Source organism: Aphelocoma coerulescens, chromosome 1 (genome assembly GCF_041296385.1).
Source record: "Aphelocoma coerulescens isolate FSJ_1873_10779 chromosome 1, UR_Acoe_1.0, whole genome shotgun sequence".
NCBI lineage: Eukaryota > Metazoa > Chordata > Aves > Passeriformes > Corvidae > Aphelocoma > Aphelocoma coerulescens.
In genome coordinates this window covers 34,335,171-34,357,973 of record NC_091013.1, presented here as the reverse complement: position 1 = coordinate 34,357,973, position 22,803 = coordinate 34,335,171, and the positions used below count along the sequence as shown (strand labels likewise).

Sequence of the window (22,803 nt, the reverse complement as noted above, 5' to 3'; positions counted from 1 at the left end):
TAAACAAAAGTGTTGGATACTCAACTGGATGCATTTGTTTCTGGTTCCAGTATCAGTCATGGCACAAGAACTAGTCGTCTTTCTTGCACAGATTTTTCTTTGTTCTTCACTTGGAAAATATTAATGTACTACTTTTAATGCTATTAACAGGGTTTTTTTCCAAGGAACTTCAAATAGAATGAAGTTAAATGGGGAAAAACATTTTCTCTGCATCTGCAGGAAGTATTTCTGTCAGATGTAGATTTGTTGGGTTTGTGGACTTCAGAAGTAGCAACATCTGCTGTATGCTGTTCCTTAAACAGTCCCAATTCTATTTCTGTAAATTCATTTATGAAGTAAAACAGTCTTATAGCAAATGCAGGTCTTCAAATGTGAAGTCATAAGATACATTAATATGTTTAATAGATTATATCCTCTAGATCTGGAAGACTGGAGGTAGTGAAATTGCCAACAGACATATTTTGGATAGCATATTCTGCAGCATTACTGAGTGAGACATAGATACTGCAGCACTGAAATAAAACTTACCTAGATGAGTTTAGGTGTAGATTTAGAAATGGTTTGGATAATGGATAATATGACACAAGAGAAGCTCTATCTAATGAGAAGAATAGAAATAAGAGAAAGATGGAGCTCTAATGCAGCTGTACTAAGACATCTTCAACAAATACTTGGACGAGTATTTAACTGCCATAGCTAAGGTTTCTTTCCATTTTCTCTTTCTTGCAGGTCATACAGAGAATATTTTATACAGTAAATAGGTCCTGGTCTGGGAAAATAACTTGCAATGAGCTCAGGAAAAGCAACTTTTTGCAGGTACATAACATGTAAAATTTTGCAAGACAGATATTTCTAGAAGTTTTAAAACTGCATTAACTCAAGGCTTAAGGGAGTAACAGAAATAGCATTTCCTCCTTTTCCAAAAAGTAATGAAGACCCAATTGCATTAATTCTCATACATTAGAATATGTTTAAATGTAATTTTTTGTATCTAGAGCTGTATACCTGCAAATCTGTGAAGCAGAAGTTGGTCTGATCTACTCGTTCTTCTGTGAATGCATTAATTTTCCACCCTGTGTGTTCAGTTTCACTGTCATGCTGTATGGTGTGCACTGTCCCTGAAAACAAATTGTTCCACTGAAATAGCATTAGATATTAATTTGGTTATGAGAACTCAGATCATTCAACAAACAAATGTCTTACAAACTCTTTAATGTGTTCTATTTATCCTTCTGATAATAGAATGTGGCATTATTGGAAGAGGAACCTGATATTAACCAGCTGACAGAGTACTTCTCATATGAACATTTTTATGTTATCTATTGCAAATTTTGGGAGCTGGATACAGACCATGACCTCTATATTGATCGGAAGGATTTAGCTCGACATAATGATCATGGTATGACAAATGAAGCACCTTCGTTTACATGTATTAAATGACCTGTAAACTTTGAGCTGAGGAAGTGGTTTAATGCCAAGGCCAGTTTCATGAGTCTGTTGGTGTAGCTGATCCTGCTGACTCAGTGAACTAAAGCAGGACAAGTCATCTGTGATGCATCTACGAATACCACATTTGAGGAAAATTCTGAATTTGAATTGTGATCTTGGCAAAGAAGTGGAGGAAATACCACTTAAATGTTGGTGTATTATAAATGGTTTTATTTGGCAATTTTGGGTTGTTATCTTGGACACTATCCATTTTACTGGTATTATTCAAGTAGCATTACTTTTATGGCAAGGTATGGAAAGAGTAGAAAAAGTAAACATACCTTCTTGGTACTTGGCTTATTTTAAAGTTTTGCTAACTCAGCTGCAGTGTGTTTTGGCTTAATACTATTTAGCACTGGTTAGCAGGTTTACATTTTCTGCATTTATAATATGCAATGACCATTATTCTGTAGTCTTGCATGCTTGTTCCTATTTTAAATATTCTTGTAGCTTGTATGGAACTGTTGGGGCTCTTTTTAGATGCCTAGTGCCCATCCTAATAGTGTTCCTTTCAAGACTGGAAAGCTTACTTAAGCACAAAGTGATTATGGAGTATTATCCCATGTTAAAAAGGACAAACACAACTCTGATTGCTTCGGAAAATTTGCCTGCTAAAGTTTGACTATGCTTTAGGACAGTGAGAAAGGAAAACTGCTTTCATTTGAGTGGCTGCTCTACTGAGTTAGTACATTTTATACAGAAAGCACAACTAATACAGTGCCACCTGCAATTTAATTTTGCAAATTCTTAAGTATCAGTTGAATATCCTTCACAGATGTAGTGCTCAGTTAAGATATGTCTCTAAAATCCCTGAAATGGTTTCAAAATAGAAGCATGGGTCAAAACCATGTCAAAATTAGACCCCTGTCAGAATCAGTAAGGTATGTTTATTATGTGTGATCATGCCAATTCTGTTTTGGCGCTCTGCCAAGGTCATGTAAAACTTAATGCCACTGGAAAACATTATTTACTTGTCAAAGAACTGGGAAATGCTGGTATATTTATCAGCCAATTTTATTACTTTTATTGCACTACTGTTTCTGTGTTAAGTTTGAATTCAAAGTTGGCTGGTTCTAGCTTTGTTTTGGAGACTTTGTGTTAAGAGATCCTCTTTAAAAGGACTCAAAGGGATTAATGAGCACTACACTTGGTCTTTCTCACTGATATGTGTATATATGAGTTCCAGTAAACTCTTCAATGAGACAATACAAGGCAAAAATAACTTGCATAGAGTTGACACGATTTCAAACCTTTCTTCACAGCAATTTCAAATCGGATGATAGAGCGCATCTTCTCAGGAGCAGTAACAAGGTACATATTTTGTATGCTGATCTAAATCCAATTTAATTTTTGCTTGTTAAACTGTGTGATATTGCCAGGGGAAAAAAATGGCTCCCCCTCACAAAGGAGCAGTGAATTTCAAGATTTAATGTTGTAGTTTAAACTCCAGTAGTACTAGAGTGGTCTTGGAACCTTTGGCACAGTTCAAGTTCTTCATTCTCCTTTCTTCACCCATATGAACACTGGCCACTGGATATTGTATGACTTAGCAAGACTGAGAATGAGGAAGGAAGAAATATTAGCATAATTCTTTTTCCATCCCTCAAACCTGTAAAATGTTCAAGGAGAACTGAGCTTTTAAGTATTAATTGTAAAATCAATGCTTATTGCATCAATAAATTTACAAAAATGCCTCCAGTTGAGTTACTTCACATTTTTGACAGTCATTCTTTATTTCTCCCCTTTGGATTGACTTCCTCTTGTGTATTTATGGCATTTTATTAATTTTTGAAGTGTTTGCTTGCTAGAAAGTATCTGAGCTAGAAAGCAACTGATAAACAGAAATAAAAGCTGAAGAGAGAATTAGCAGACATATGTCTAGAGCTTACTCCTTTATGTGAGTTTTTTGGGCAAGACAAAACATATACCATATTTTCCCAGACATCTTGAAGATGAAACAGAAAAAAATGAATTTTATTATTGAAATGTAATATGTCTAGGAACCGCCTACCTGACTTTATTTAATAGACAGGTTGACTATGTGGAACTTATGTGGTTGCTGCGGTATGAGAGTAGAAACAGACAGTTTTGTTCTTGCCACAGACATATGCTTTCTGAATATTTCTATGTCATTTTTATCTTCACATTTTCATTCAAAAACTTTTAGCTAGTGGAGCTCTATAAAGCTTTTAAGTTCTCATCACTTCTACCTGAATAGAAATTCTAAAAAGCATATGTACTTGTATATAATATATCATCAAAAATTATTTGAGATGGCTCTTCTGTTAACAATTAAGCAGCACCATTGCTGCCCAGGGAGAAAAGCTGTAAGTCCTGGAGGGGGTACTACCTTCCTTTGCAGTTGCCCTTTCCTCTTCACCATTGCATTAGAACAGAGCACACAAGCTCCTTATCCTGAGTGATCAGTGAACTCTGTCACAAGTCACCTTATGAACACTTCATCATTTAGGAGTAAATAGTAGCAACAAGGAAAACAATCCTAATTTTGGTTTGTAAAAGCTAGGTGTTCTAAAATAAATTTTCTATCTTATTCCTCATTGGCCTTCAAGAGGTAGAAAAGCACAAAAAGATGGGAAGATTAGCTACGCTGATTTTGTCTGGTTTTTGATATCTGAAGAGGACAAGAAAACACCAACTAGGTAAGAATTAATTTGTTTTAACAGAAACAAAGACTAACTTTGTTTTTCCAGTCCTTAAATGGGGACCACTGATGAACAGCTGCAACTCTAATGGAAGAAGCTAAACTATAAAAACATGAGTGGAAAACTGGCCCAGTTCTTTGCATCGTCCTTATTTATCAGTGTCTGCTGTTGTTGTTGCTGTAGAAGTTTATTTTAATGACTTTTAAGAGGCTAATTTAATGTTATTGTTCCATAAGTTGTATGTGGCCTATTTATGAACAGGGCCATACATTAAGGACATTGCAGCTGTTCCATGATGCCAGTGATTTTGGGAAGCTGTGCAGCTACTATTAGCTGCATGGTACTGATAAGAAACCTATCATGTGACATATCACTTGTTCAATACGGAAACAAACCCAAAATACTGAAGTTTTCATCAATTTTTCGTTGTCTCCCTTGATATTTTGATGTAAAATGATGTGTTTTAGTCTTCTTCACACCATTAACAAATGTGTTTTCAAATGCAATAATGGATGGCATAGCAAATACCAGCAACTCTTAGCACAGTAGGTGGTGTTTAATGACTTTGTATGGATTAGTGGAATGTAGTCTTAAGTCTACTTTTGCCTTTAAAACAGGCAGCATGAATTCTTGAAATCCTGTAGTAAGTTTGTCTCTTTGCTCTTAATGACCAAATTTCAGCATTGAATACTGGTTCCGCTGCATGGACCTTGATGGGGATGGTGCTTTGTCTATGTATGAATTGGAATATTTTTATGAAGAACAGTGCCAAAAATTAGATAACATGGCCATAGAACCTTTGCCATTTGAAGACTGTCTGTGCCAGATGCTGGATCTTGTAAAGCCACAACATGAAGGTAATAAAATCCTCTTCCATCTGTAACTTCTTGCCTCTCTGGATTTAGGAGTCAGTGCAGCCTTAAGAGCACTCAGTTGGTCATACAAATAAAATGCCTTGAGGTTGTCTTCTCACTAAAGTCTATTAAATCTTAATAATTGATCAGTCTTCCAACAGCAGGCAGGCATTCTTTCCATACTAAAATTTAATATGCTGCTTTCAAATTACTTGTCAGCTTTTATTTTGTGCTTTTAGCCACATTTAGTCTCAAGTGAAACCTTGTCACTGTCTAGCTAAGGTGAGGCTCTCAGCAAAACCTCTTGATGGTTCACTCATTTCTCACCTGCTCCAATGCTCATTTAATTGAGTTTCTCTGGAGGGAAGAGTTTCGAAACAGGGTTTGTCCCTTAGACCAGTATTGACTTATTTTACATTAGAAGCCTAAGCTGTCCTTAGGAAATTCATGACAAGGGGCTTAAAATTAACAGAATAATAAACTGTTCTGAGTTTTTGGCTATTTTTTACACTTATTTGGACTTTCATAGACCTGCATTCTACTCTCCTGCATTTGACATTGTATCATGTCTAGATGATGGAACTTCAGTTTATATTTTACACCTAAAAAAACCTTAAGAAGTGAGCATGATGTTCTAGACAATTATGGTTAGACAACCAATTAGTAAGTCTTGCTTATTGCCCACTTTCTTTCTAATATTAAGAATATTTAAATTACAAGAAACTTAATTTTTTTTAAAGACACTTGTCATTTATTGAGATGTCAGTTTTTCCATGCTGAGAGAATTGAAATGGCTCAAAACTAGAAAATAAAGCTTGATATATTCTTATTTAAACCAAGTTGAAAGGAATTTGCTAGGTGAAAACACATCTCTAAAGGCAGATAAAAAAACCCTGTAAATTAAAAAGGAATATTATGTGTGATTCATCTGAAAGTTCAATCCCTGATATCAGTGGAATGAAGTCTTAGACCAACATTGTACAATGCATGGGGGCTGGGGGGGCATTTAAGAGGAAGTGAGGCAAGCTCTGAGAAGCACATTTATGTTACATGGTTGCTCGCAATCACCTCCTGAGCTCAGTAGTTCCCTTCCAGTCTTATGTTATGCTTCTGAAAAGCAGACATTTACAATAATATTTCTGTTCTGCATTTCAAATGAAACAAGATTGCTATATCTCTTCTATGTCATGAGGATGATAAAAGAAGGCTATCAAACACAACCAAGATGAGTTATTTAGGGTAATAAAAATGAAAGCCAGTTGAGAAGGCTTGATTTTTTTTTTTTTTTTTTTAGTAAAAATTGAATTATGTTTAAAAGGTGGATTTAAAAAAAAACTTCTGTTTTTCTAATACAAAAAACTAGCAGCGTAAACTGATGTTTCACTTTGTAGACTTGAAACAAAAGACATTTTCAAAAAGTTATGGCTAAACTGCGATACACTTACTATAAAATGCTCTGTGTACAAAAAAGGAAGCTTTAATTTCTGGAGACCTGAATTAATTACTTTAATTTCACTCCTGTTTTGTTGGTGTTTGAGAGAAAGTGGTAGGCATCCACATGAGTGGTGTGTCTAAGCTCCCATTGCAATAAATGGAAACTGGAGAGCAAATCAGTGAACCAAATATAGGAGTCTAACTTAAACTGGGAGCTTATGTAACCAGGATTCAAATCATTTGCTTGGTTGTGGAGAGCTGCTGCCACTTGAGATGGCGCAGTGCTTCAGACATCTGTGTGGGTCTGACAGATACGGCACAGGTGCCACAGGGGATTTGTGTTGTTCTGGAGCACCAGCTACGAGCCAGGCACAACACACTGGGGCCCTTCATGACAGATGCAAGCATGGCAACCATGTACAAATGGGATTTGGATTTTGCTTCCCTGTGATGTCCTTGAGTTACACTTTGTTAGAGGCTGGGACAGTGTGCTGAGGAAATACTGGTCCAAGTCTGGCTTTTATTGAACTCTTCCATAACATCTTCAGTTAGCTCCTATTTGATTAACAATGGAAGATTGTCTGTATTCCAGGTGAATCAATAAAGGGGAGTTTTAAGGATAGTCATCTGTCTTCCCTTGTGTATCTCATACTTTTTAGCCTTTCTGCAGAAGCTTTAATATTCTGCTTTGAAATAGGGTAACATTTCTGAGCAACCTGACAAATACTTCTAATGCTTAACACATCCATTGATTTGAGTCTTTAAAGTATCACACTATAAAAATCAAACAAAGCACCTCTGAGCATTTAGCTTTCCTCTCAAGCAATAAATATTGATCAGACTGGACAAGTGTGGCAACCTTGACTCTATGAAAAATTCATCTGTATGAAGCATAGTCACACACTGTCATTTCTGTCATACATTTGTCTGCTCAAATCAGGGAGGAGAGAGGGCTGCTGCCATAGGAGATTCCTACCTGCTACCCAAGCACTCCTTGGGAAGAAATGGCTAATTCACTGGAGACTTCTATCTGTTGAAGTAGCTTAAACTAATACCTTAAATGATTTTTAATAGCTAAGGGAGGTGGACTGCATCTCACTCCAATATACTGACGGGCTGTGGGATGACAACCATAGCAAGGAAAAAAATCTGAAACATTTAGAAGTTTTGTACACTTTGAAGGACATATCTTTAGGTGAGTATTTCATCTGTTTGCATCTCTCCCATTGCATTGAGCATCAGTGACAAATGTTCATGAGCAGTGATGACTGAGTAATGATAATGTACCTTTTGATTCCTCCTTTTTGGAGAAGGGATAACTTCAGCTCTAATTATTTTATCTTAATTATCTTATCTCGTAATCTTCTTTACAGGAAAAATTACTCTGCATGATTTAAAGCGATGTAAGTTGACAAATGTGTTCTTTGATACTTTTTTCAACATTGAAAAATACCTTGACCATGAACAGAAGGATCAGTTTTCTATGTTGCGGGTGAGTACGAAGCTCTAAAAGTCTTTATAGCTACGTGCTTAGCAATTAATATTTTTTTGTATAACATGCAATGTGATTGTTTAGGATGGTGAAAGTGAAAGTCAAGAGGTCTCTGACTGGGAGAAATATGCTGCTGAAGAGTATGATATCTTGGTAGCAGAAGAGGCAGCAAGTGACCAGTGGAATGACGGGTAAGGATGCAGCAGAAGGATTGATAGGAATCCTCTCTACTAAAGTAGAGCCTCACCACCACTGTCATTCATTTAAAAAAGACAAGACAAATCCTTCTCAAAATATGTAATTAACTGTGTGTGAGACTACTAAGTACACATGCGTGAGCCAAAACTCTTACTCTGAAATATACATCTCTTTTTACAAACCCTGGTTTTTAAATGTGTACCTTGGTGAATTAAACCTTCAGATGACTTTTGTTTTCTGTTTAAATCAGTGGTGAACTCATGGGAGAAACCCAAGGTGCTGCTCTATTTTAGTGCTCATAGTGGATTCTTAGTATTTTAACTCTTCTTTGCCCTATGTCTTTCTCTGAAAGAACAACTCTAATCAGCATGTAATGCCTTTATAAAGCAGTTTTAAAGAACAGATACTGCAGTATCCAAAGCTTATTCTCTGCACAGTCCTGTTAAGTAGATGGAAAAAATCATGTGATGAGATTCAGTAGTGGTTGGGAAGACATGCATGAACCTGAGTCACCCTAACCCTGGAAATGGTTAGTTCTTTAATCTGCCACCATAAATCTCCACAGAGACTTCGTGTTTTTCAACCACTATGAATTATAGATGGATCCCACGTAAAGTGTTAAAGCTAACCTTTTTTAAATACCAGCCTTCACTGGCTTGCATTAGTTAAACTACATTTCATTATCCATCTATTCATCTGCATCAGCAGCAGGTGGTTATCAATAATTTCTGCATTAACAGTTGGCTTTTGCTTTCGAGCATCTGCTTAAAAGCACGGTTGCTATCGCTTCCTGGTGCTCACGCACATGTCAGGAAGAGCCTCAATCCAGTATTCCCTCCTGTTTGTCAAACCTACTGCAGCTCTATTCTGTTCTTCCTAACTGAGCTTCATTTCAGCTTTCTTGAAAAGAATTTGAGGGGTTTCTGGCAAGTACTTAAAGTCTTGCACTTGACCATTTCTAGCCTACGAGTAGTCCACTGGAGCAGTGTGTCACTGTGTGCTTTGAATCCTTTCAGTAGAGCTGCATATTAGACTGCAAAGTTCGGCATGTGGTAGGGAGAGTAAGCTACCCTAAATTCAGGGAATTATTATGGAACCCTGGTGCTGTTCTGGTTATGTTTCTTTATTATAAATATAAAATGTTGAAAAGTATGTTCTTCCTGCAGATGCCTTGTTAATGGTCCAACATTTAGGTACTCTCTGCATAGACAGACTCCTTAATTTTCTTTTTTTTTCTTTTTTTTTGTCTGCTTCTAGGTATGAAGCAGAACTGAATCCTGTAGACCATCAGAAGGCCAATGTTCTAAAGTATCAAATGGAGAAAAGACCATTTTTTGAAATGCCTTCCCATCTGGCTGATGTAGACTTGGATGAATATGACTATGATGAGGATTTTGAGTAGAGGTTACTTATGGTCAGCACTTGCAGAGGAGAAGGGACAGTCTGCAGCAGGTCTGCTACACACTGATACATTTCAGTGGGGTTTGTTTCCAGGAAGTCAGCTTAGTTTTGTGCTAAAAATATTTAATCACTACCTTTTAAGTAAAAGAAGCGCATTTATACGGAATGATGAGATTTTTGTATTTATTCAATAGTTTATAGTTTGTAAAATAGATTAAAATATTTATTTACAGATGTTGCATAATTCCTTTTTGGAAGAATAACAATATTTGACTTAAGAGAAAAGTAATCTACTGTTTTTAAGAGAACTGTATAATTCTCTCAAAGTTGATGTGTGGTGCACTGACCATCTCCATCTCACCTGTGAACAGGTATTTCTGTCCTGGTATGGGAGGTAAGGAGACAATTTACACCTGCAATGTGCTCGTGCTCATAGACAGCCCTATTTTATGCCTTGGCAAGGAAGAGACATGACAATGAGTGCACAGTTCAGCACTCATTTACAAGCAGAGTTTTTTCTGACAAGCTGTGTGTATTAGTAGAATACAAGGAAAGTGAACATGCAAGACAAGTTGTTTTTCTTCCCTATGTAGTCCTTGTTTGCCCCAGCTTTAATTTTGTGTGCCCTTTTAAACTTCAGTCTTTTCATTGATGTTAATCATAAAAAGATTATTTAACAGTGAAGTCTGAGTGTTCATACTTGATCCAAAATGGGTGTGTTAATTCATGTAGAAGGAACCAATTTTTTTTTTTAATCCTTTGTATAAATGTTACTTGATCAGTGATGTGCACTAATTTGTTGTGGGCATTCAGTGCTTTTGTCTGTCCTCCCCTTTGCTTGTTTGCTATTGACACATTCCATGGATATTCATCAGTGTCACAGCAGCTTGAAATTGTTGCCTCACTCTTAACTGTTAAACAGGTTTTGTTGGGAAAAAAAATGTACAAAAAGATGTAAGTTATTTTTTTGGTTGCAGTGTAGATCTTTTAAAATGTTTAAAAAAATGTTTGTATTTTCAAATAAAGATTTTCATACATGTAATTTAACATGTTTGTTACATACTGCACACAATTCATGTCTTTCTGTTAAAGAACCATTCACCATAGGATGGGTTACACAGGTATGCAGTCTGGATGGGTAAGTACAAGCTGCATATTCAAAGCAATCTGCCTCTAGCAGGTTTTTCATCATCCAAAAGAGTATCGCAGAGCAGCTGGGGGGAAACCTGCTGTGCTCTACTCATCACACCAGCTCCTGCACAAACCTACACACCTGTGTATGAAGAAACTCGTTGCTGAAGTGCTGGTGAATGTTACTGAGGAAAACTCAAGTCATTTTAATACCTTTTGAAGGATCTTTTTTGGAAAAAAAAAAAGATAAGTGGGTTGATTATTCCAGTATTAATAGAGACTCACCAATGTCAGATTTCTCTTGTGGTGGCTGGATACCTTTCACTTACTGCCCATGGTGTGGGGCTTTTAAACAGTAAAGATACACAGAGCATTTCTGTTAAGCTCTGTTCCCTCAGGGAAAGGATGACCAACTGGCTTTCCAGAAGATGATCCTGAGCACCTGTTGCAGGGCAGGAGATACTTTTTCCTACCTGAAACCCTTCCTAAAAGGGGGACTTGTAACTGGGCAGTGAACAGCCACAGGCTTTTCCAGCATACAGTGACATGTCTCTGTCACACAGCACTATGGTGCAGGGTCGATCTCTTCTGCAGAGCCTGTAGCTGTTGTTGCCGCTTTGTGTTTAATGAAGTGCCTGTTAAATCCTGCTCTCTATTGTACTTGTGCTAACCAAGTCCCCTCTTTTCTAAGTAGAATGCATCCTGTTGTTATTGTAGAAGTCCATTTTCTTGAAATACATGAGCTTATAAGGATTACTGGACCTTGCCCTTGCAGGGTAATTCCCAGCCCTAGCCCACTGTTACAAGAACTAAAGCTTCCATATGCTTGATGTGGTTCCAGGTATAACTGTTTTCTTAGTCAAGCTCTATTCTGCCTACCTGGTGAGTGCTTAGGCCTAGATACACAAATCATCCACAGATGGATGAGGGAAACATCAGTACCCCAGGCCAGGTAGGGGGAGTTACTGACTGAATCATAGGCGACCTGAGAACCACATTATGTGGGGAGTGGTACCTCAGCCCTTGTGTCAGCCTGCACACCCACCTAGGCAAAAGGAAACATCATGGATTCACTGTGGCTGCTTCAGTATACCCACTGCCTGGGCACCAGTCATGGCTTTCACTTCCATCTTCATGTGAACTCCCTGCTCAGCCTGTGAAATAAACACAACAATTGCAAAAGGCCAGCACACATTGCTGCCCTTCTTTCTCCAGACATAGTGTAGGAATATCACTTGCACATTCAGTACTAATGTATTGCAATAGTTCTGTAGTTTATTTACACAGTTACAATCCAAAATATATATATATATATATATAAAAAAAATAAAGCTGATATGATTACTGCAATGTACAATTCCAGGGAGCAAGTGAGAAGGGTCAGTTGAAAGCAGCCCACCCTCCCCAGCCTACTGCCACTGAAACATTCTTGGGTGAAGATCATTTGCAAATTCTTAATGCAAAAACCCCTATTTTTGAATGGCCATATTTACAGTCTATTTACATTGTCTTTCCAGGCTTTTTCCAAGTGAACACCACAGGTGCTCACTGTACGAAGGTCTTCTTCCAGAGGAAAAGAGTCAGCTGGTCCACAATTGCTTTCTTTGTTACTTTGAAACCCTGACACAGGTTTCCCAGGAACATGTCCTGATTCCTACAGACAACTAACCACATCTCTCTAAGCAATGGAGTATAGAAATACTTTCAGATGATTGTTCCAGGTTTTCCATTTTACAGGCAGGAAATGGCACTTGCCATCACCCAGCAGGTCCCAGTGTTCACAGCTGAGCCAGGCTCCTTTCTCCCCTGCACTGGGTGCAAGGAAGCACATAGCTCTCCATTTGGTTGTCTCAAACAGTACAGAACACAGCCAGCAGAGCACTGCCCCCACCTGCTTCAAACACGCTTGTCTCACCTGGTTCACAGTGTCTGATGCGGTGTTTGTCAGTACACTGATTCCAGTCCTTCAGCTGGGAGTTTTTCCAAGGCAGCATCAATGATCAGGATGCAGCTGAGTAATGATGCTCAGAATACCCAACCCTAGACTTGCAGCAGCTACCTCAGTAACTCCCACAACCAGCAATGGTGAGAAATCAACCACAGTGCTACAAACTGGTTCTGGGTGGATGCCCACAGGCACAGAGACAACGTGATCCATGTCTCTGCCACCTCAGCTGATGCCCTCACACCACATTGTCAAGTTAAACAATTTGCAGAAAAAAACAGCATCTGCTTCACTTCTGTTCATCCTTTCAGCATCTTAAATGTCCTATATTACAAGAAAAAAGAGATTAAGTCAGTCCTCTACTATGATGGAGATGTCATGTAAGAGCCCACAAGGAATCTGAGTAACTGTGTAGCATCTAACCATTCAGCAGCTTAGCCATAGAGCCAGCTCTTGTACAGAACTAGAGCTTCCACAAAAGGAAAGAAGCATTTCCATACCCCAAAAAGCCCAGAAAAGGCACTACTGGGAAAGGCACCACTGGATAAGTAGTGCATTTTCTGTATGGCTTCGATCTTTGTCCATGGAGTTAAATTCTTCTATCTTCAGTAGGAGCTGCTTCAAGTACGTGGCCAAACTGTCCACATTTTAACATGCATATGACTGAAAGAAAAGGTGGAAGTCCTTTCTTCTTTCCTTCTAGTCCTCTTTAAAAATAAAAGCCCACCATGTGTAAAAAACTGTTTGCTGAACTTTACAGGAAAAACTCATTTTAAAAGTCAACAATCATGTAAAGTATGAATGTGGTTGTTAGACCCCAGATAACCAGAGTCACTGGAAATCAAGGGGTTGCCTGACTTACTGCAGAAATACTGTCTGCCAAACACTTCAGTTATGTTCTGAAGTGCAGAGAGGAGGAGGAAATACAGGAGGAAAACCTGAAGGAACTGCTCAGCCCCCTGTAGAGAAACCTTTAGGGGGCAGAAGGGTTGGGATTAGCTGCAGCACAGGAAAAGTCATGGCCTTTCTTCCACCCCCCCACCCCTTTCCTTGTACAGTCACTCCACAAGACCCTGCTGTACAATGTCCTGTTTGAGTCTTTGCACTCCAGTGGCCCAAAGGACTGAAAGTCCTTCCCTGCAGCAAGGATCCAGTCCAGGGCTGAGCTGAGACCCAGGCAGACAGCTGCAGCTCTGCCAAACTTGGATCCCAAAGGCAATCAGTGCTCACAAGACAAGCCCCTGGCTCTGCTGGTTGCCACTCCAAGCCCACAATGTTCTCATGCTTTCCTTCAAATCCCCAGTCTGTTCAGGGACAATTTAATCTGCCCAACAGCCTTGACTGGAAAAGAAACATGGGATACTCCAGCAAGAGCCCTGGGCTGACCAGTGATCAGACACATTCCAAGTCTTTCAATCCAAAGAACACAATGCAAACACCATTTCTGAAGCAGATATTCCCTGCAGGCCATGCAGCAGTGCCATCTCTGCAATGTGTCAGTAACACGAAGCAACTGCAGCAAATGGCTCCTAATCAGGAAGCTTCACAGTATGGGAAAAAAGGAAACGGGATCCTCCTCTTAATGCATCCTAAGTGACATTCAATCCTTAGGAATGACCTAAGGATATCTAGATGCTACAATAAGGATTGCCTTAAAAATGTAGATTGAGCTGAAGGAGGAAACTACAGCTGCAGTGGGAAGAGGGCAATCCCCCTTTTCTCATCCTGCAAAAGGCAACAAAAGAGCAACCCCTTTTGCTGCTACACGGCTACCCAGGAGGCTCTGACCTGACATTCACCCACCTCAACTACAGCTGTCCTCAGAGCTGGAAAACCAGCCAGAATTACCTGGTCTGTACCAACAATGTCAACATCTTCAATTGTGTCTTCTGCTGGACCCTCCTCGGAGACATCTTCTGTCTTAATCTCATCTTTGCTGGAAATGAAAAACAAACCAAAAAATAGCTAAGTCTTCAGAAATCTCATAACAGAGGCATCACATGGCACAAATGTGCTTTAGGCAGTGTATTTCACATAGTAAGATCTGCTGCTGATATCCATGTAAGGTAGCCTAAAATTACTGGCCCAGAATTTCCCAGTATGAAACAGGTTATGCTCTGAGGAATTTTCAATAAAGCAGTTCAGAAACAAAACATTGATTTAAACAGGGGCTACACCTTTATGTTTAATGAATTTTTGTTCTATTTTACTTGTATTCACTATGTCCATTTAACAAGTATTCCAAAACCTGGAAAAATATGCATCTTCCCAGAACTTGTGTTTCACCTTTTAACCTAATAGGGGAAATAGCACCTAACACCTCAATAAATTAACTGAATTGAAGGAAAATACTGCAACTGAGCACTTTGATTGCTCAAAAGTAGACTGCAGACTCCCTATTTCTGCAACACCTGTCTTTATGTCCAAGTTGTGTGGGGTTTCACTCGGGCACGTGTGCATGCTGCACACCAACACTTCTCTAAGAGAAAGCCACTGGGTACACAGTAGTTGATAGCAGATCTGCAGAGACAAGAATCCTCTTTCATTTCCAGAGATGCAGAAAACACTTCTTGTGTGGCTGCAGCAAACAGCCAGAGAGTAACCAACACCACAGCACTCCAATCTGGACACGGGAAGTAGGACAGGGAATTTTCCTCCATGCTTGTCTTTTTCTCTGTACACTCAGTATTACTCCAAGAAAGCACAGAAGCCCTGTGACAGTGGCAGGAGAAAGCAGCAAATGTAGATACCGGACTAAGGACAGAAAAAACCCCAACCTGTCCTTGGGACATAAGAAAGACAGGAGGGGCACACACGCTTAGCTCATGAAGTATTACAAAAAACAGAAGCAGAGGTGGATAGAGAGACCCCAAGTGTCAATGTAAGAACAGGTGAAGGAGCTCGTAAGACATCAAACTCTCACCAGTATCTCCTGCGCAGCCCTCCTGGACAAAGGAATGGCAAATGCTCCTGCAAGCGCATCTCTTGAGATTTCAGCCTCTTTCTGCTTTTCCCTGCTGCAGAGGGAAGCTGGGAAGCACCCTGCTGTTCCAGGGCTTTGCTTGCTGCTTCAGTCTGGCTGGTTTCAGGCAAAGAGCCTGCAACAGAGAGTGAACATAGCTGTTCTTCAGCCTCACCCTCAGAGGTCTTGAGATGGACATTTCCAATATGTTCCCCACAGCAGTGAAACAATCGGGCCAAGCTTAAAAGGACATCTGGAGCAAAGCATTCATTTATTGAAGGAGACAGCTAAAAGCCACTTAAAAGAAAATCCATTTAATTTGCCCACTGGTCATTTTTGCAATCTAGATTTATTAACTTGGCCCTGGTCCATAGCTGCTATCAGTACTGCTGAGTCTCTATAATGCCCAAGAGAGGAGGGCCTGTGGGGACACAAAGGAACAAACTCTCTGAAGGCAAGTCACTGAAAAGAAGATTTATGAGAAAGAATGAGAGAGAAACTAAAGGACACTGTGGAAAATTTTCCTTTCCTCCACATACAACTGCACATGCCCATAACACTTAGCATTTTTATTAGCAATTGTTTTCATAATGGCTTTATTACATTTTAACTGAGTCCCACCATATCCATGCAGTGAATACTTCATTACAGATTGGCAGTCCATTAATGCTGCTAAAGCCTGGATGCAGCCCATCTAACTATAACTCTTTCAGGTAGGAGTATAATCTTACAGGCTCCCTAGAAATTCAACAGAGACAAAAGCCCTAGAAGATTACTTTGCCCAGATAATCTGGCCTGAAGACCTGAATCAACTCCTGGAAATACCTCTCCTGTCTCAATTATCTACAGGGCCTAAAGCAACAATGCCCTTAAGTTAACAATTAAAAGCAATCAACCAAGTCTCAGTGGCTCAGACAAATGCCAGATGTTAGTACACAGCAGAATTCAGATAATCTTGAATTCTTGTCACTCGGAGTCCTCAGCCCAACCTTGCTGCTATTGAGTGATCAAGGGACCTTTAACAACAACAAAGCTGAAGGCAAAAACCACAGCTCAAGCTGGGAAGTCCACAACATCCAACACATCGTGGTACTGTACTGCCAATGCAAAGCATGAAATATGTTTTAGCACGTGCAAATTTGCTAAAGCAAAGCAAAATAGCAAATACAGCAGTTTTGTCACACAGACAACAAAAATACAGCTGATCAAGAACTGGGAAGTTTTCATACCATTAGACAATTTCCTTTTAAAAGATGTCTTAGATGAGCTCATGGGGGGCCACTCTCCCAAACTGCCGAAGACAGAGCTCTCCTCATCTTCATTTGCCAATAAAGAGTTTCTGTACCAGACCAAGGGCTGCCATTCGTCTCCTCTGCAGGGCAGTGGCTCTGTCATGTACCTCTGTAAGTAACTGTACCTGGGACAAAAACAAAAGCAAGCATAAGGAAACTCACTGTCCTTCCCTTCAATATCTTGGGCAGGTATTGCAAGAAAGTATTTTCACTTTACTCTCCAAAGGTGCATACAGAACTGTTGAAGAGAGGGCACCCCTTTTCTCTGAAATACCTGACATCTCTGAAATATCTATTTAAAATGCAGATGTCTTCAAAGCTAAAAGAGTGCTTGAATTTTTAGCATTAGAAACAACACTAGATCCACAGAAATTACAAAACTACATCAGCCTCTAGAAAGAGTTTCCTGTGCAGGGAAAGTCACTGCCAATTGCTGCTGCCAGTAGCAACCTGAATGAAGCAGAATTCTGTGAGGATTCACCTCTTCTCCTGGTGGCTTTTTCTGCCTCATGGACTGCAACACAAAGGAGATCCCAGGCGAGAGATGCTCCTTGTGATTCAGCAGTACAGGAAACAGTACAGGTCAGGCAATGGGGTTTTTACACCATGAGTGCCTGTTCTGTCAAGGTTAAAAACAAGAACAAGCAATTAAACCATTTTTCTATATTATCAGCTCAAACTTAATCCAATTCTCAGAGCTTTCCAATAAAATGTCAAGTGTCTGCAAGAAGCAGTTAACTGCTCTGCAGTTGTGACAACACATGGGATGTGGGAAACATTGTCTCGAGCCCTGTTCTGTCTGATTCAATCCAGAGACTTGACACTGGGCCTTCCTGAATCCCAGGTGAAGTTATCACCTTTCCTGGAGCAAAAAGGCCTTCTTCAAATACTCTGTTTGAAAAACAGGACATTTCTGATGAAGTCTTTCTGACCCATTCCTACTTCATAACCATAAGAAAAAAAAAATCAAAGTCTGACTCAGGATTAGAAACTGGATATTCACCACATTTCAGCTACAGTTCATCACTTTAAAATCAAGCCCAGAGTTGTTAAAACAGACCCCACCTTAGCAAATACCAGAAGTGACAGTTTTAACACCAGCCTGTACAACATATTATTCTTTTTTTTTATTTATTAGGAGAGTGGCCTGGAAAATATCAGACGTTTCATTTGCTTTGCTTTGCAAAACAAGAAAACCAGTGCTGAGAGGAGGTCAGGGTAAGCACCAACTCTGAAACAATTAAGAGTCCTGGACTCTGGGGGCCCCAGGGATCAAGAAATCCTGGTAATGGAATTTGTTGGTTTCAAACAAGCACATATTGTAACTACAGTTTCAGGGTCTAATCCAACTGCTATCAATGTCAATGGAAAGACTCCTACTGATTCAGGAATCAGGCCCTTCATGCTGCTTGCTATTCAGCAATTCATTTCTTGTGTGCATTTTGTGGTACAGAGCAATTGACAAGCCAAGTATTTTACTGCTATAGCCTGGGCAATTACAGGAGAGAGGGTTAAAGTCCATATACTTTGATGGTGTTGAAATATAGTCCTTTCTAACAAATGCCCATATTCTGTATCTCATCTGTTACAGGTACATTCACATAACATACAGACCTGGACATCAATCCTATGATTAATAAGAAAAATGAAAATAACCAGATGTTTGTTTCTCAAAGTTCATGTTGACCTAAAACATTCCATCCAGTAATTTATGATGGAGCTAAACCTAAATATTTCTAAGAGGAAATATAATCTCCAGCCTCTGCAAGGCACTTTAGGCCTCCCAGAATAGAAACTGTTATTCTAGAAACATAGTATGAACATACTTGTGGATAAATTGCAATTTCCCTTCTAGTGAATTTTATTGTTTTCCATTTGTTCCCAGCATAAGAGGGAAGGCCCAAAGCAGTAAGAACTGAAGTCAAGTGCATTCCCTTCTGGGTTCTGTAATGTCCCACAAAACTTTTCCATGAATAAACCTACCTGAATGTATCAAATGTATCTGATACATTCAGGAATATACTTCCAGAATATATCCTCTGATCAAGAGGTTAAATATAGTCCTAGGGAAAAAATTATTATAATTTAGCTTTAATCTGCCCCCATCAACAATTAAATATTTTCCTCTTGTTCAATTAAAAATTACTCCCAGGAGGTAAATGAAATGATACTTTTTCAAGGATGGTTTAACAGAAAACTACTTATTGCACGGGTGTCACCACAGATGATTACAGGTCTTTAAAATACAGACAACATGGACAGAGTTGTACAGAAACTGTCCAAACTGGGGCCTGGAGCACTTCCTTATGAAGACAGGCTGAGGGAGTCCAGGCTCAGCCTGGAGAAGAGAAGGCTCTAGGCAGGACTTACAGCACCTTCTAGTACCTAAAGGGAGCTGACGAGAGAGCTGGAGAGGGATTTTCTATAAGGGCATGTAGAGATAGGACAAGGCTTTAAATGGCTTTAAACTGAAAAAGAGCGAGTTTAGATGAGATATTAGGAAAAAATCCTTGACTGAGGGTGGTGAGGCACTCTAACAGGTTGCCCAGAGAAGCTGTGGACTCCCCATCCCTGGAAGTGTCAAGGCCAAGTTGGATGAGGCTTTGAGCAACCTGGTCTAGTAGAAAGTGTTCCTCCCCATGGCAGGGGGGTTGGGACTGGATGATCCTTTGGCTTCTATGAAAACCAATTTGAGTAGCAGATCTCAAAGAGGATCATCTGAGAAAAATGCAAGAGCAGAAAATGAAGTTATCCATACCCATAGGTTATCCACTTCAGGTTTCTCAGGGTTTGTAATCAGTGTATGTTGACTATTTTTCTTCTGCACTTTGCATTCCAGCTTTGAATCAATTTTTTCAAATGAATTGTCTGCGTTGCTGGCAGTTATTAATAAATTGTGTCACGTGAAGTAACAGGAAAATAGACATTTTACCATTCTTGACCTAGATCACATAAAACCTGGTTGATGATTCCCATGGAAGTTATCCTCCAATTTAAGACAAAGTGACATGGGAACAAGCAAGTTACACAGAGCTCAGAAAGATGTGATGGTTGTTTTTCTCCATTTCTGCTGACTTCCTTTCAAAAATAAAACTTTTCTTGTCATGTACTGGAGTGATATGCTCAGAAATGCAAAAAGGCAGATGTGTCTTAATGGTTCATCTTACATTCCCATGTCTTCAAATATGCTTTCTGGAAAATGGAAATACCTGTTTTTTACAGTATCTGTAACTAAAATACTGAAGTGCAGAGATCCAGATCCAAAAGGAACAGCACCGACTAAGGAAGTAATGCTAAAGGTCAAACAGAAGGAAGAATGTTACTTCTGTCTCCAGATGACCAGAGCTGAGGCAAGTGAAGAAGGGAATAAGAGACATACTCATGCATCTCTCCATTCAGGTGCATAATACCCCATTGATGCCAAAGGAAGGCTATCATTCTTATAGCATTAAATGAAAATATTTAAACCACTGTAAACCATGGGCCCACTGGATCAGGGCATATTCCCATGTAAATAGTAAATCCTTGGATTTAAATATCTATATTATGAAGAGTGTCACATATATTTCTATTCCAAATATGTTCCACGGAATTCACATAATTGAGGCCTGAAGCTGTGGAAATAGATAATTACAAAATAATGATCCATGCATTACTTCTTCCACAAACTTTTGATTTACTCTTCTGTTCGGAAAAGCATTCCTGCCACTCCACTAACCAGTCAAGTCACAAATCTCTCCCACCAAATTAACAGCTTTTCCTTTAGAAGAATTGCCATATGTGGCCACAACTAAGTGTAAGAAAGATGTAGAATGCATATTGCGCATACAATCTGAAATAACTCCTACTACAAAATTCAACAAGGGTGTCTCAGCCTCAGGGGCAGACTGATGTAAGAGGTTCTCTGAAGAGCCCTTGAGCAAATTCCACCAGACTGAAGTTCAAGTGTCCTTTGTACAGGGATACATAAATCACACACTGTGTACGATGGCGTACAAGAACTTAACTTACACTAGCCTTTTGTCTGGCTTTAGCAGCTTGTTGGAAAATTCACTGATGATTACCAGAAAGCTCAAGTTAGGAGGCAAGCATTTTCCATCTACTCCAGTAGCTCCTTGAAAAGCAAATTCAATCCCTTCCCTATTGAAAGAAAAACAGAAAAGAACAGAGTAATAAAGCAGATAAAACAGACAACTAACAGAAGCAATGACCATGGACAAGGTGATGTTACATGGCACATACTTGTGTATCATGGCTATAGATTCTCTAGATTTCACTTGGTCCCAACCAAATGTTAGTGAAAAGCGACGAGCAAGTTCTTTGATGTTTGTAAAGGAAGCAGAGGAGAAGTCCACACCACTACTGCTGTCTTGGTTTTCTGCATGTGTCTGAAACAGCTGCAAGAGAAGTCTCAGATAAGCAAACACAGGTAATCCTGTAGGCAAACAAAGCACCAGGCAGACAGAGAGGCACAGCAAGCAACAGTCACCTCACACAGACAGAAGCCTTACAGAAGAGCTGGTAAATTGTGCTTCTGAAGCACATGAATGGAACAATGACAATGAACTGACACAAAGGACATTGTTGTGCTCATAAGACAGGCACAAATCAAAAAATAGAAATAAAAAAATGATACGCATAAAGAGAAAACCAATTCCTGAAGATGATGGTCCCACTGATCTCATCTCCTCTTGTGTCTTCTGAATCAAGCCCCAGAGGCCTAATTGGCCTGAGATGCTTTCAGAGTAGCACAATGCAGATACAAAGCAGCAAGATTGGCAGCACCATAGGCCCATTTCAGAGAGTAAGATTAGTCAAAAGCACATCTTGAGCTCAATTAACTGTGCTTTGGGTTGGTTTTTTTTCTAACAGAATATGGAAGGAGCTTGTTCTCATCAACCTGTTAACTTTCAAGGTCAAGTAAAGGCCAAAAAGAGCCTGTTGTCTATGTGATACCTAAACACAAAGTCCTGACTATGTCAGCAGAATATATGTAGCCAAATGCTGCTTAGACTGATCTAAGCTCAGATTTCAAGGGCTGGTTCACAGATCTAAGCCCCCGGCAGTGTGTGTGAAATAAGCAAAGCTCATGTGTCAGTATCCCCGGGAGGAGCCTGCTCTCTGGATTACAGCAGGACTCCAGGCTAGAAGCAGCTCTGGCCACAGGCAGAGCTGGCAAAAGCAGCTGCTAAAATAGCTAACTGGCTATCAGTCAGCAGCTGCAAGCCCCAGCAACTGAGACCCTTCAGAAAAGCTGCAACCCACTTTCCTCCAGAAAAAAAAAGCTGAAAATACAGGGGGTTGGAGCTTAACATACATATGCACATCCATGGTTCCTCAAATTCAAAAGGAATTAAGGTAGCCCATAAAACACAGCATAATATCCTTAACATTTGTTAAGGTTAAGAGACACTTACTGTGTCCCAAGAAACACTTCATAACCTCACATCAGTTCTAACATACTATGCATTGGAAGATTAAAAACATGACAAAAAAATCAGAGACAAAAGCACCTTTTAAAATAGATGCCGTGATTTGAAAGGAGTTTTAGTTATGACATGCAAAAACAACATAAACATAGAAAGTGCAGGAAAGGAAGTCATTTCTGTCAGTAGGTTTTCTAATGATTTTGAATTAATTATGGCATGGGAGGTAAAAATCTTCACTGTGCATACAGTTATCATAAGAGCCCCTAGCCTCTTGCTTTAATCTTAACCTTACCTGCTGCAGACAGAGAATCAGTGTCTTGGCACTCTGAATTTTGTTATTGTGCCTCGTCTTGCTTAATGTTTCTTTAATTATGTCTCCAAAATCACTGTAGGTCTATCAACAGTAACAAAACAATTGAGAATTATCATTCCCCTTCTTTAGCACTGGGAGTACACAAACCACATGACTGTTCAAGTGACACAAGAAGTTCCTAAAACACTCCCAATATCAGAA

General features: G+C 39.4%; 2 protein-coding genes across 7 annotated transcripts in view; one reads left to right on the top strand and one right to left on the bottom strand.

Annotated features, from left to right (window-relative positions):
- PPP2R3B (protein phosphatase 2 regulatory subunit B''beta) overlaps positions 1 to 11,815 on the top strand; it is a 44,345-nt gene extending 32,530 nt beyond the window's left edge. For all 3 annotated transcript variants that reach the window (XM_069006787.1, XM_069006795.1, XM_069006804.1), the window contains 8 exons: positions 730 to 816; positions 1,243 to 1,399; positions 2,751 to 2,799; positions 4,059 to 4,148; positions 4,833 to 5,008; positions 7,813 to 7,931; positions 8,016 to 8,122; positions 9,387 to 11,815. In XM_069006787.1, coding sequence (XP_068862888.1) covers positions 730 to 816; positions 1,243 to 1,399; positions 2,751 to 2,799; positions 4,059 to 4,148; positions 4,833 to 5,008; positions 7,813 to 7,931; positions 8,016 to 8,122; positions 9,387 to 9,531 — 930 coding nt within the window. In that variant the 3' untranslated portion in view covers positions 9,532 to 11,815. The remainder of the gene's footprint in view (positions 1 to 729; positions 817 to 1,242; positions 1,400 to 2,750; positions 2,800 to 4,058; positions 4,149 to 4,832; positions 5,009 to 7,812; positions 7,932 to 8,015; positions 8,123 to 9,386) is intronic.
- A 101-nt stretch (positions 11,816 to 11,916) lies between these two features.
- The window catches only part of LOC138106318 (cohesin subunit SA-2-like), a 65,126-nt gene continuing 54,239 nt past the window's right edge, over positions 11,917 to 22,803 (bottom strand). For 3 of the 4 annotated variants that reach the window (XM_069006745.1, XM_069006763.1, XM_069006773.1), the window contains 6 exons: positions 22,582 to 22,683; positions 21,103 to 21,257; positions 20,872 to 21,000; positions 16,798 to 16,985; positions 15,530 to 15,704; positions 11,917 to 14,542 (listed from right to left, as the gene is read on the bottom strand). In XM_069006745.1, coding sequence (XP_068862846.1) covers positions 14,368 to 14,542; positions 15,530 to 15,704; positions 16,798 to 16,985; positions 20,872 to 21,000; positions 21,103 to 21,257; positions 22,582 to 22,683 — 924 coding nt within the window. In that variant the 3' untranslated portion in view covers positions 11,917 to 14,367. The remainder of the gene's footprint in view (positions 14,543 to 15,529; positions 15,705 to 16,797; positions 16,986 to 20,871; positions 21,001 to 21,102; positions 21,258 to 22,581; positions 22,684 to 22,803) is intronic. The other variant, XM_069006754.1, reaches the window with a different exon arrangement.